Source organism: Schistocerca nitens, chromosome 9 (genome assembly GCF_023898315.1).
Source record: "Schistocerca nitens isolate TAMUIC-IGC-003100 chromosome 9, iqSchNite1.1, whole genome shotgun sequence".
Lineage (NCBI taxonomy): Eukaryota > Metazoa > Arthropoda > Insecta > Orthoptera > Acrididae > Schistocerca > Schistocerca nitens.
Window position 1 is genome coordinate 309,628,077 of NC_064622.1, and position 14,917 is coordinate 309,642,993.

Genomic DNA, 14,917 nt, shown 5'->3' on the forward strand with positions numbered 1-14,917 from the left:
TCGTGCCTACTAGGAAGGTGTGTTAGCCATTAAGTCACTTTGACACAGCTGTTCACACAGCTACACGGATTACCCTGGCACGCCTCCCTCCTCAATCCAAATTCCCACTGCAGCACCAGTCTACTCTAAATTCCCCCTTACGCTCGAACAGAATTGCCGAGGCTCTCCATGTTCTGGCATGGCACCTCAGCATCGAACGTAAATGGGGGACCCAGCCTGAAACCCAGGTGCAGGTACGAATACAAATGAAATGTCACATTATCAGATTTGAGTATGAGAACTGCAAAGTCTCTGAGATTGTATCATTTCGTGTGATGGTATGTTTTCGGTTGTGTTGTCAACAAAATCACGACAGAATTAATAATATTTTAAAATTCATTTGTGAGTAGGTTAGACGCAAAAATCGATCGAAAGTTATTTAGAAATTTCTTATTCCGCGGCCCAATCTGAATGAGTGTGACTTCTTGTACACTACTGGCCATTAAAATTGCTACACCACGAAGATAACGTGCTACAGACACGAAATTTAACCGACAGGAAGAAGATGCTGTGATATGCAAATGATTAGCTTTTCAGAGCATTCACACAAGGTTGGCGCCGGTGGCGACACCTACAACGTGCTGACATGAGGAAAGTTTCCAGCCGATTTCTGATACACAAACAGCAGTTGACCGACGTTGCCTGGTGAAACGTTGTTGTGATGCCTCGTGTAAGGAGGGGAAATGCGTACCATCACGTTTCCGACTTTGACAAAGGTCGGATTGTAGCCTATCGCGATTGCGGTTTATCGTATCGCGACATTTCTGCTCGCATTGGTCGGTATCCTATGACTGTTAGCAGAATACGGAATCGGTGGGTTTAGGAGGATAACGGATCGCGCAGCCACGTATCGATCCCTAACAGATAGGGACGTTTGCAAGATAACAACCATCTTCACGAACAGTTCGACGACGTTTGCAGCAGCATAGATTATCAGCTCGGTGACCATGGCTGCGATTACCCTTGACGCTGCGTCACAGACAGGAGCGCCTGTGATGGTGTACTCAACGACGCACCTGGGTGCACGAATGGCAAAACGTCATTTTTTCGGATGAATCCAGGTTCTGTTTACATCATCACCATGGTCGCATCCGTGTTTGGCGACATCGCGGTGAACGCACAATGGAAGCGTGTATTCGTCGTCGCCATACTGGCGTATCACCCGGCGTGATGGTATGAGGTGCCATTGGTTACACGTCTCAGTCAGCTCTTGTTCGCGTTGACGGAACTTTGAACAGTGGATGTTACATTTCAGATGTGTTACGACCCGTGGCTCTACCCGTCATTCGATCTCAGCGAAACCCCACATTTCAGCAGGATAATGCACGACCGCATGTTGCAGGTCCTGTACGGGCCTTTATGGATACAGAAAATGCTCGACTGCTGCCTTGGATAGCACATTCTCCAGACCTCTCACCAATTGAAAACGTCTGGTCAACGGTGGCCGAGCAACTGGCTCGTCACAATACGCCAGTGACTACTATTGATGAAATGTGATATCGTGTTGAAGGTGCATGGGCAGCTGTACGTATACACGGCTTCCCAGCTCTGTTTGACTCAATGCCCGGGCATATCAAGGCCGTTATTACGGCCAGAGGTGGTTGTTATGTGTACTGATTTCTGTGGATCTATGTACCCAAATTGCGTGAAAATGTAATCACATGTCAATTCTAGTATAATATATTTGCCCAATGAATACCCGTTTATCATCTGCATTTCTTCTTGGTGTAACAATTTTAATGGCCAGTAGTGTAATAAGGAGATCGCCACAGACTGCTTACTGACGGCGCACCTTTCCTCTGCAGGACCAGGATGTGGGCCGGGCTCGGCGTGCTCGCGGCCAGGGCCGGCAGGCACCACGGGCCAGTACGGCGAGTCCTCGCTGCTGCTGCCGGGGTCGCGGCCAGCCTCCGGCTGCGGCGGTGCGTCGGGCGGCGCCTGCGCTCAACCCGGCTTCCCAGGTGCCCCAGGTCAGTACTCAGCGTCACACACAAAAACGAACACACACACACATACACACACACCATTAACGCTTTGTAATACAATGATGAGCCAAAACATTATGACCACTGCGATCAGCCAAAACATTATGACCACTGCCCACCGCGACGTTGGACGCCGCTTGCTGGCGTTGCGAGCATGTGACGCAGTGACGAAAGCGGAGCAGAGACGGACGGGGGATCACCCTAGCGAAGATATGGACCGCAAATGGGAAAATCCATTGAGATGAGCGATTTTGACAAAGGGCACAATATGGTTACGCAGAGCCTGTGAACGAGAATCTCAAAAACGGTGAAGCTGGTCGAATGTTCAAGTGGTACTGTTGTGAGAAAGGTAGAAGAACAGGTGCTAAATGGTTGGAAGTCCACGACTTTTCACAGACTGTCGGGTTCGCAGGCTTGTCTGCTCTGGTAAGTAGGATAGATGGTGATCTGTGGCATGTCTGCCGAAATAACACAATAGTGGTGCACGCACGAGTGTTTCGGAGCACACCGTTCGTTGTAGTTGTTGTACATGGAGCTCCGCAGGAGACCTACGTTTTCAAGTCGACCCAACGATATCGTCAATTACTATTGCAGTGGGCACGGGGCCATCGGATTCGACCGTCGATCAAGCCAAACGTGTCGGCTTTTCGGGTGAATCACCTATTTGCTACACTAGGGTGATAGTCGTCTCCACAAACGCCCCCATCGAAATGAACGGCGGGTCGAGATGTGCAGCGCGCCGCATACGCAGGCTGCAGGGGGCAGTATTATAGTATGGGAGACATTCTCCTGCGCTTGCGTGCGACCTGTGATAGTAATCGAAGACACGCTTGTAGCTGAGAACCACCTACATCCCTTCATACTTGACGTTGCCGAAGGGGCAGTATAATTGTTCTTGTTTCGCAGCCAGAACCGTGCTACAGTGGTTTCAAGAGCATTGTAATGAATTCACGTTGATGACTCGACGACCAAACTCGCCTGGCCTTAACGCCATGGAACCCATTTAGACCTCTAACGGTAACCATCAGCTCGTACGAAAATCAGCAGCCCGTTATTTACGCAAATTACATGGCCTGTGCGTAGACATCTAATGCCACATACCTCCACAAACCTACCAATAAAGTGTCTCATCCCTGATACGCAGAAACAACGATGCATTTCGTTCCAAAGACTGTCTAACAAGCTATTAAGCAGGTGCTCATAATGTTTAGATCATCTATGCATATATTCATTACTGGAGACCCCTGCCTATAAAAATGCAATATCGACAACCCATTGAAACCCCATTACCTACTTAAAACCGGTATCAATGACATTTTTCAATCACTACGATAAACACGTTAGATGTCGCTGTTTCCACTTACACAGTCTAGGAAAACTCCAGGCAGTAGATACAAAGATGAGATGTACTGGTTACTTGTTAACTGTCACTGCTCATCAATGACGGAATCCCAGACCAATTATAACACTTCGTCTTAGTTGAACAGAAAAGAAGAGATGATGCGGTGCCAATCGCATCGTCATAGATATTCCTTACAACTTGTCAAGTGTTGTTATCCTGTTGTAAACAGATACACGAATGATTTGTGGCCAAGTTGTCACCTAGCGGCGTCTCCGTCAGTAACCAGATATCGACTATTGCTTCGCCATGCATTATAGTCATACGAGTCGTTCCTTATTTCTTTGTAATACCATTTACCATCCTTCTATTAGGTCGAGTTCTCGGTTGTTTCTTATCACTTGGATTTCAGTAACGAATTTCTTTGATCCAACGCTATCCTGGGCGAGCGGTTCTAGGTGCTACAGTCTGGAACCGCGAGACCGCTATGGTCGCAGGTTCGAATCCTGCCTCGGGCATGGATGTGTGTGATGTCCTTAGGTGCGTTAGGTTTAAGTAGTTCTTAGTTCTAGGGGACTGATGACCTGAGAAGTTAAGTTCAAAATGTTCAAATGTGTGTGAAATCTTATGGGACTTAACTGCTAAGGTCATCAGTCCCTAAGCTTACACACTACTTAACCTAAAGTATCCTAAGGACGAACAAACACACCCATGCCCAAGGGAGGACTCGAACCTCCGCCGGGACCAGCCGCACAGACCATGACTGCAGCGCCTTAGACCGCTCGGCTAATCCCTCAGAAGTTAAGTCCCATAGTGCTCAGAGCCATTAGAACCAACTCTATCCACTGGCTTCATTACATACCGTGACGATTTCAGTTTCATTTTCATTCCAACCGTAATTACGGCTTCAACTCCACCCTGTTTCCTCATAAGTTTCTTTGATAAGTTGGTAACACGGCGTATACGTGGTACCATATACCTACTGTTATTGGACAAACCATCCATATTACGTAATGACTAATCTGTTTCGCAGTTTTAGTTACAGGCTGCCTATCTAATGGCTTCCAGCGGTAACAAATTGATTTCAAATATTCATACAGCTGCTCACCAAATTTAAAATACTCCCATAATCTACTCATTAGGAGAGATAGTCTTGTGTTATATTACGACTTGTGCATATGTCTCGGCGCTCGAGTTACCCAGATTATATTCATGCTGTATTTGAGACCGAGAGCACTTCGCGATTTCCAGCAAAATTTGCAGATAATTTCAAATCTTTACGATACACCCAACAAAATCTAGTGAAAGTTAAAAGTTTGTGTTACAAGTTATACTGTATTATCACTGTTCATGCAGTAAACCTTCATCAGGCATGACGTTTGAATTTATGACGTCTTTGCTAGTAACTCTATCCGCAGCACATTTTGCAGACATTATCCACATTATCACTGAATGTACCTGCTGAACTATAACATCGTACTATACATAGTTCAGGAGATATGACGTCATAAACCTTGAGATGCGTCAAAAACTAGCTATTTCTTAAAACGGAGCGCAAATTTCCCAGATGGTACTCAGGAAGGCCATTGAGGCTATTTTAGACATGGAATTTCGATTCTTAAAAGATTATGATGTTTGCTGGTGTTACTCTGTACAAATCAAGTACATATTGGAGCTACGCCGCCGCAGTACAACAGTTTTTCCCGGTTTATCAGGCACGACGGGAGCGTTTGGCGAGACGGGCCTGGGAGGCTACCCGCTGCCTGGCGCCCCCGGCACCACGGGGGCGCTGGGGGAGACCAGCCTGCAGGGCAACCCCTTCCTGAGCGGTCTCCTACCAGGGGGCGGGTCCGCAGTCGGCGGCGGCACGGTCCCCTGCAAGACCAGGAGCGGACACGCCTGCGTCCAGAAGACCCTCTGCAGCAACGGCAAGGTGCTGCCTGGCGTCAAGATCAACAGCTACACGGTGAGTGCTTGCCACCATCTCAGTCTGCCCGGTCGCTCCCTCCATTATTCTCAGTCTTTACCCTTTCTGGCCCGACAGCTTGCCTCATCACTTCAAGAGGGAAAAGAAGAAAGAGCGAAACTCGAAAGGTGTGGGGGTTGTGAAAGAAATAGGCTGTGTCTTTTCAAAGGAACCATCCTGGCTACCTTAAGCCAAATAGGGAAACCACCAGCCACCAGGGTAATCGAGAGCGCTAACGCGCTGGTTCCTGGACTCCGGTAGGCGCCCCGGCCCCAGATCGAATCCGCCCGGAGGATTAACGACGACAGCCGGTGTGCCGGCCAGCGTGGATGTGGCTTTTAGGTGGTTTTCAACATCCTACTAGGTGAATATCGGGCTGGTCCCCATGTCCCAACTCAGTTCCACGACTCGCAGACATTTGAAATACATTCACACTATTTCACGATTTACAATAGACGCAGACAGTTGGGGTACACTACTTCTGTCCCGCGGAGTATGGGGTGGCGGCAGGAAGGGCATCCAGCCACCCCTTAAAATTAACCGTGCCAATTCCGTACTTCACCCTGCCGACCCTGCGCACAATGCGGGATAAAGGCGGTAGCAAAAGAAAGAAAGAAAGAAATAGGGACACCACCGAAAATCTGACGGGAATATGAGCTCCCAAATTCGAGCCGTGTGCCACGCAGCTCATTCAGGAACTGAAGACGCTTCCTTAGTGCGCGTACTGTTCACTGCCGTTCACGGAATAGATATCCGTCGCTGATGTACTGAATCGCCGCCAACACTGCATCGGCTGGCACTATACAGGGCCTGCTGTCTGGCTCCACCTCTCTATGAAAAGCCTCGACTAGACTGCTTCGTTCCACGAGTCTCTGACCTATTTGCTTCCACACTGGACAACATACTTTATCAGATGCCTGGTTGAATAAGGGAAGGTAAAAAAGAAAAGCAAGAACTCCTAGTCTTCAGTACAACTTTTCCCGAATTTGTGACCGCGCCGCCATGTAAAGCAGCCTGACAACATGAATTGCATAGTCTCGGCTGCCAACAGTAGCCGGCCTACAAGCCGACAGCGCTCTAGAGGCTGCCACACCAGGCGCAGGCAGTACACCAGTACACATACATGTCGAAGGCCCACACGCATTGTGTTGTTCCAACCGGCATCGAACACCGCGGTAGCAAAATACTACGTCGCTGCGTTATTTTGGTCCTCATTCGCCGAAACTATCCAACAGGATCATGCCACCCAATACTAAAATAGACGTATCCGACAATTTGACTCTAGAAGCAGGGTAAAATAACACCATGCAAGTTCTCATCGCGGTACTAACACAGTGGTAAATACATGCCCTGAGAAAGACCACTTGCAACTCGGGCACAAACGTCGGTCTACATTTCATGAAGTCATTACATATCCAGAAAAGTATAGGACGTCGACAAATTATCTTTAAAACTTTAGACTGTAATAACTATAAAACTATACTGCATAGTAACAGCAGTTTTTCAACATGTGACAAGATAACTCATAAACAAATGAAACTGTATGTGTCCCGAGAAGTTTTAAAGCCTCAGACATCTATGATGTACATATGCAGACTAAATTGACGAATGAAAATTTGTACCAAGGCCGGGATTCGAAGCCAGCTCTCCTCCTCACTAGGCTCATGCGCTAACCGCTACGGCTCAGTATCTTTGCACAATTGCACGGACTACCCTAGCAGGCCTCCCTCCTCAATTCAGATTCCCATTCACTCCTCATCCAACTTGCTATTCCCTCAAAACTCGAACTACATTGCAGAGGTTTCGAACCGAATTGAAACAGCACTTCAGCAGCGAACGAAATGGGGGATCCTTCCTGAAACTCAGACATAGCGCTTCAGACTGCATATATACTTCATAGATGTCTGAGACTTCAAAGAGTCTCTGGAACCATATAGTTTCATTTGATTAAAATACCTATCCCTGTGTTTCAGGCAGCATTCGCCGTTTCTTTCGATGTTGAGGTGCTATACCAATACAGTTGGAGAGTCTCTGCAATGCAGTTCGAGTTTAGAGGGTATAACAAGTGGGCTGAGAGGTGAATGGAAATTTGGATTGAGGAGAGAGGCGTGCTAGCGTAGTCCTGCAATTGTTCAAAGCTACTGTGCCAGGGTGGCGTAGTGGATAGCGCATCTAGTGAACTGGAGATCTGGGTTCGAATCCCAGGCTTGGTACAAATTTTCATTCGTCGCTTCAGTCTGCATACATTCATCAAAACTCATACAGTTTTGTTTCCTTATTCATATATGTCTATGTGTGCACTACTACTGACATAGACATCCTCCAGTCGGTATTTAATTTCCCACGCTCTAGGAACGCCAAGGCGGTATGTTCAAACGCAATCCGAATGCGTGCCTTGACGTCCGGTAGGTCTGTAACTTGGTTGGATACATCTGATCCTTCAGAAAACGCCATAGAAAGAAGTCTCTTCGTGAGAGGTGATCGGGGCGGTCCCAAGTGGGACTATCTCGTCGAGTCCATCGATCTGGAAACTTTTCATTCATAAACTGGCGGAAAATTAGGGACCAGCAAAGTGGTGCCCCATCCTGCTCAAACATGACGTCAGCTTGCAGGTATTCCAAACGTAGCTCTGCAAACGGTAGACTCTTTCGAATAGAATGGACTAATGATGCAATTGTCCATTACTTCACACCACACACTGACCTTAGAACAGTCCCTTTTCACTTCACAAGTAACATGAGGACACTATGATCACCATTTGCGAACGGCATGATGATTCAGTTTGCGAAATACACAAAGATTTCACTCATCGGGGAAACAAACCTTTTCCAAAAATTCGTAGATTCCGTAATCGTGACTGGCATGTCCACTGCATTCTGTTGGCACCGATGTTCATCCATAGGCTTTAATGCCAGAAGCAGCTGCACATTGTAGGTATAAAGACATAACATCTCGTGAAAGGCTGTGCACTGTCGATTATGACATTTCCAACTCACTGGCAGGACTCCTTGAAAATGGAGTCTCAAAGATGTGGGTTCCCCGTTTGTGGGGAACACGACCTGTTTCCACAAATGACGTATGCCGAGCCCAAATAGGTGGTTGGAAGGGTGGTTCTGTTCCGTATTGCATCCGAAAGTATCCTTGCACTTTTATATCTACATCTATACTACGGAAACTCTATTGAATTCACTTGGGTATCAAAAATGGTTCAAATGGCTCTGAGCACTATGGGACTTAACATCTATGGTCATCAGTCCCCTAGAACTTAGAACTACTTAAACCTAACTAACCTAAGGACATCACACAACACCCAGCCATCACGAGGCAGAGAAAATCCCTGACCCCGCCGGGAATCGAACCCGGGAACCCGGGCGTGGGAAGCGAGAACGCTACCGCACGACCACAAGATGCGGGCTACTTGGGTATCGAGGCTCGTCTCTAAGGAGGAGGCTACACACTGAGATTTCTTCTGGGGCTTTTACATTTTCGTCAGAACTGAGGCACCTGGACAATACTTAATTAGTTATCTTGTCACACGCTGAAAACCAGTTGCTGTTGTCTAGTATAGTTTTTAAGTTATTTAAGATGTACATTTATGAAGCTAATGTATGGACTCTCTGCATTACTGAAGTACTGGAAAGGACAACAGTCGCGGAAGCCTAGGCTCGCACGTAGATTCTCAGTTTTCACGAAACGTCGTAGTGAGACGCTGTAAGAGCTTCCGCGCATAGATAATGTAATGCGACCTTCACCGTTGGAAAGGGAAGAGCGAATACACTGGTCGCAGTCAGTGTGCCTTATCGCAGGCGCGAACAGCGTCGGCGTGCATCCAAACGGGCGCGTCAGATGCAAAACACGGCGGCTCGTTAGTCGGACTTAGCATTTGGGCTCCGTGCCGCGGGCTCCTTAATGAGGAAGCACCGGGCCCTTGGCCGTGGCGGCACCTCCGGGAAACCCGTGCGACGCGGCGGGGCTCATTTGCCCCGCTCGGCACGCACGCGGCGCGCTTGGAGACTCACAACCAGCCCGCGCCGAGGTCAGGCCGTAATAACTGCCCGATGATACGGCTCCTCACCTGCCGCCAGCCAACTCCCCAGCTTGCGTAACGAGCAGCCAAGTCGACCGCAGTTCCGCGCCGGAAGCAGAGTTGCCAGAAACTCCTCTAAGGACACATTAATAATGTCTTTCTCTTTGATAAACAGTTCTAAATCCAAAACCGTGTCGCGCGGGATTAGCCGAGCGGTCTAGGGGGCTGCAGTAATGGACTGTGCGGCTCGTCCCGGCGGAGGTTCGAGTCCTCCCTCGGGCATGGGTGTGTGTGTTTCTTCAAAATGGCTCTCAGCACTATGGGACTTAACTTCTGAGGTCATCAGTCCTCTAGAACTTAGAACTAATTAAACCTAACTAACCTAAGGACACCACACACATCCATGCCCGAGGCAGGATTCGAACCTGCGACCGTAGCGGTCGCGCGGTTCCAGACTGTAGCGCCTAGAACCTCTCGGCCGGCTGTGTGTGTTTGTCCTTAGGGACTGATGACCTTAGCAGTTAAGTCCCATAACATTTCACACACATTGGAACATTTTTTTTTCCAAAACCATCGCCAATACTGAAGCAGATATTGTGGTGCACTGATGCCATGATTAAATCCCAAATATCTCTTCTGTGGTTCACGGAAAGAATACTTGTGATGCTACTGCTGGCTTCCCATTGGTCGAGTAGGATCGTTTAGGTCAGTGACCGTCTTGGTGCTAGTCGAGAGAAGTAGGCTATATAGCAGCACCACAATTTACCTTCTGTCTTCCCTTGCATAATCGCTCATAACACAACAGTACAGCGTACAATCATTCGCACGAAGCATAAATGCGCTTGATACACGTCACATAAACTACTCTAATATTTCATTATGGTCCATGAACACTTTTAAGTTTGATATTGAAATCATACGGAAATAACACTTCGAGGAGTCGTTGATGATGTCTTACGAGCCATAGCACAACCTCATGACGAGGAAGTATTCAAGAGGAGCCGGACGGAGTGGCCGAGCGGTTCTAGGCGCTACAGTCTGGAACCGCGCGACCGCTACGGTCGCAGGTTCGAATCCTGCCTCGGGCATGGATGTGTGTGATGTCCTTAGGTTAGTTAGTAGTTCTAAGTTCTAGCGGATTGATGACCACAGCAGTTAAGTCCCATAGTGCTCAGAGCCATTTTTTATTCAAGAGGAATTCAATTACGTCCTTTTCAAGAAACCATCCCCAAATATGCCTTCAGTGCTTTTCGGACACTTTGGATAACCTCACACTGGATCAGGATATGAATCCCCCTCATCCAGAATGCGGGACCGATCTCTTACTCACTTCAACCCTACGCTCGATGAATTCAGATTACATCATCCGTGTTTGTGCTATTGATTCTCTGCGGTATGTTTCTTCTCCTGCGGCTTGAACACTGTAATCAGTATTAGCTAGAAAAGATTCCAAACGTGTTTTGTAATACACTGTACTGTAAAAGGATTTCCTGACCTTGATAGGATGAGACATATGCATTAACGTAATAGCTTGTTTACTAACTTCCAGCGTGCTGGAGTAGCTTGGGTCAGCAACTTCTGTGTGCACTAGAAATGTTCATTGCACATTTTTAACATCTTCGGAAATGCCATTTTCGACTATGTTATGATGATTTTAAAATGGGTCTCGGCCCAAAACTAGTAATCAAATGAATAAAAAGTAAAAATTTGCAAGTTTGACTGGTTTTTCGTTCTACTGTAATATCTTGTATTCAATAGTTGCGTCGTGTTACAGTTACGATTATGGTTTTGATCACACAGCATAGCGACGTTTTCTTTACATTCCTGTCACGAAAAAGAATGATTCTCTGCTCTTCAGCCTTTGGTATCGGACCTCTCATTAAACTACGCAAACAAATTATAAAGCCAGTGACTGAGCATTTGCCGTAACAAATCTATTCTGATATCTATCTACAGCAAAATTAACAATAGAAGAAACCTATTTTGCGCCATATAGAAAATGCTACTTCTTCCTACGAGATGGAGTTTGTGATTGGAGGAAGAAGTCCTCGCGAGTCACAGAGCTATGCGAATCTTCATTTGGTGGAAGTCACATCAGTGGCATCCTGCCCAGCCGGCCGAAGTGGCCGTGCGGTTAAAGGCGCTGCAGTCTGGAACCGCAAGACCGCTACGGTCGCAGGTTCGAATCCTGCCTCGGGCATGGATGTTTGTGATGTCCTTAGGTTAGTTAGGTTTAACTAGTTCTAAGTTCTAGGGGACTAATGACCTCAGCAGTTGAGTCCCATAGTGCTCAGAGCCATTTGAACCATTTGAGCATCCTGCCCAGCTACGAGAACAGTTGAGTAGTGTCTTCTTCATCCTTCGACCGACTTGTGGCACAACACTTGTGGCGGACCGATGGTGGCACACAAAGGCCACAGCACTCGCGAAGATATTACATTCGATTCCCCTTTCTCCACAAATAATTGCAAACCCTCGTTTACCAGCTCATCTTACAATATTATAGCTCCTCCAAAGCACACGTTGTCTTCTAATGACCGGTCCGTTGGTAAAAAGAGAAATACTGATAACTCCGAGTCATCGTGGCTCTTGAGTGCTGCCGCAAAACCTTCTAGCGAAATATGAAGGCCAGGATGTGTCAGTCTCAGAATGTAATTATTCCCGGCAATTATCGATGGCTCACGGGCTTGAAGTGGAACTAATTTGAAATCATACCTCTCTTATAAAAAGAAATCATATCTCTCTTGCAAAAACTTAACTCAGTTGGCACGAAGACGTTCAGTACATTGTAACTTAAACTCTAGTAAAATACGTTGCATGTTCCTCACCTCCGGATTGTTTAGATAGCACATGATAAATTCCGCTTTGGGTAGGAGCAATGTCGATAACTGTTTCGTTTAGCTTCTCTTCCGTGTTACATTATTGCATTTCTACTCAGTGTTTAATAGTACCAGTCTGCAGTGAGTTTTCTATTGGACGGTTAGTTGGTGCGGATTCCAATTAAGTTTTTGATCGCTCGTTTGTCCAAGGCACTTGAGTATTTCAGTTATGTGAATCGAACGGTTTTAGATTGTGATGTCATCTTGTTAATTCGAATATTTAGATTAGTAAATTGTTTGTATTTACGCAAATTAAATATTTCATTGCGGCAGGTAAAACCTTAGTTCTACTGATAGCACCACCGTAAAAATATTACTTTTGTAAATCGCTTGCGGCATTATTCAACAGTTATGTTGGTTATTTGAAAGAAATATGGCAACAAGACACATCTTCCTTAAGTTTATTTATGTCAAGAAGCGTTTAGGGTATTAACCCGACTCCAGCTAGTGCAGTACAGCACAAGAGGCTGATTGCACTAGTTTTTCAAGTCGTTTAATACGCCGCAATAAAGCTTAGTCAACATTATTACCGATATATTAAGTATGATGGCTTCTCCGCCTTGCTCAACGTCTATATCTGCTTACACTTGTAGATAGACAGGAAAACAGTCACGCATTCTATTTACGATTCATAATGCACGCCGACAGTGCATCTCCTGCAGGAGCGGAGCTGAAATGCCAAGGTTGCACGACAGGAGACGTTTATGTACGTCGCTGTGTGTGGTCACTGCTTCAAGTAGCAACACACACCCACCTGGCCGCCACACTTGGCTTCCTCATATTTCTTCGTATTACCTTTTTGCAAGGACGTGCTGTTGTACCATCAGTTCACAGGCCATGTCTACCGATACGTGAACTGCTTATGGCTATTAGTGATTAACGTTGCAGTTTTTCTTGAAGTGAGCCGGCCGAAGTGGCCGTGCGGCTCCAGGCGCTGCAGTTTGGAACTGCGAGACCGCTACGGTCGCAGGTTCGAATCCTGCCTCGGGCATGGATGTGTGTGATGTCCTTAGGTTAGGTTTAAGTAGTTCTAAGTTCTAGGGGACTAATGACCTCAGCAGTTGAGTCCAATAGTGCTCAGAGCCATTTGAACCATTTTTTTCCTTAAAGTGTCTACAAGCGGCTGGAGGCGACCGCAACATAGTTCTCTAGTCCCCAAACTCCCAGAGTCCTAACCCAGTAGAAGGTGTGTGAGACCACCTCGTGATCATCGTGTTCTACGTGACTATCTGTATATATGTTGTGCCCTGTATTAGAATTTCTTCCAGTTCCTTTTATAGATGTGGCGTGGGAAGATGAGTGTTTATACGTCACTATCGGAGTTGTTATTTGCATTTATTTATCAGCACGGTCAGAAGGGTGGAGAATATTTTCTCTTCTGAAAGATTTCTTGTAGTTTTCTGGGTAGGTTCTAGTGCCGATGTGTGGTGCATTTGTTACAATGTCTGCCAATTATACTTTCTAACATTTCTGTTACCCTCCCTCGACAGTCAAAAAAGCTTGTGACTATTTGCACAGGCCTTTTTTGATGACGATGATGTTTGGTTCGTGGGGCGCCCAACTGCGCGATCATCAGCGCCCGTACGAAGTCCCAAGTTTTTCACAGTTCAATTTTTTACACAGACCAATCTAACCACTGTCACGAATGATGATGAGGAGGAGGAGGAGGAGGACAACACAAACACCCAGTCACCGGGCAGAGAAAATCCACAACCTGGCCGGGAATCGAACCCGGGGCACCGTGAGGCCTTGTTTGTATACTCTCCATGTCCACACAGAAGTCCATACCATTGAGTAGCGTTCAAATAGATGCATTTCAAATGTTTGGTGTGCAATAACTGTTCACGGCAATTTCGTAGCATTCCGTCAGTGAATTTGCTTTACCTACAGTTGAGCCTATGTGGTTTCTCCAGTTCATACCGCGTGGTTATAATTAAAGTGCAGCTATTGACGGAGGTCCAGTGTGGACTGTAACCATCCACCGAAACTTGGTAGATGTGATAATGCGTTAAAGTTGAATCGCTGGAGAAAAGTAGCCGCCGGCCGCAGAGACCGAGCGGTTCTAGGCGCTTCAGTCTCGAACCGCACGACCGCTACGGTCGCAGGTTCGAATCCTACCTCGGGCATGGATGTGTGTGATGTCCTTAGGTTAGTTAGGTTTAAGTAGTTCTACGTTCTAGGGGACTGATGAGCTCAGATGTTCAGTCCCATAGTGCTCATAGCCATGTGAACCATTTGAAAAAATTAGCCAATTGTGGCCACCAGTTGCACTTCGGGCACTATACAGCATCCTGTCGACGTCCCCATTGCTCCTATTGAACAAACAACGTAAGTGGGAGTTAATAATAAAATCAATGTTATGCCTTTCTCACTAGTTTAACCATTTCTTCCCACGTCCCGTTCTAATACCCAACATATGGAACGATTTCTATGCGTCTTTCTTGCATTCACAGCGACAGACTTGCAGCTAGTGGCCAGAATTTGGACTTTTTTTTTTTCAGCGTAAATCGGTTGCGCGTCGACGCATTAGAAAATCTGCCAAGATTCACTCCCATGCGATAATTGCAGCCCACACTACACCTCTGTGAGTAGCTTCACTCTAATTATAGCCACCCGGTGTAATAATAAATAGTCCAGTCGTAGTTGGTTTGCTGTTGGCTTCCTTCGACTGTTATGAAGTGT

At 46.7% G+C, this 14,917-nt stretch overlaps 1 protein-coding gene across 1 annotated transcript in view; it reads left to right on the plus strand.

Moving 5' to 3' along the window:
* LOC126203369 (collagen alpha-5(IV) chain-like) overlaps positions 1–14,917 on the plus strand; it is a 68,336-nt gene that overhangs the window by 10,037 nt on the left and 43,382 nt on the right. The window contains exons 3-4 of the mRNA XM_049937665.1: positions 1,845–2,009; positions 5,079–5,329. Of these exons, the coding sequence (XP_049793622.1) occupies positions 1,845–2,009; positions 5,079–5,329 (416 nt within the window). The remainder of the gene's footprint in view (positions 1–1,844; positions 2,010–5,078; positions 5,330–14,917) is intronic.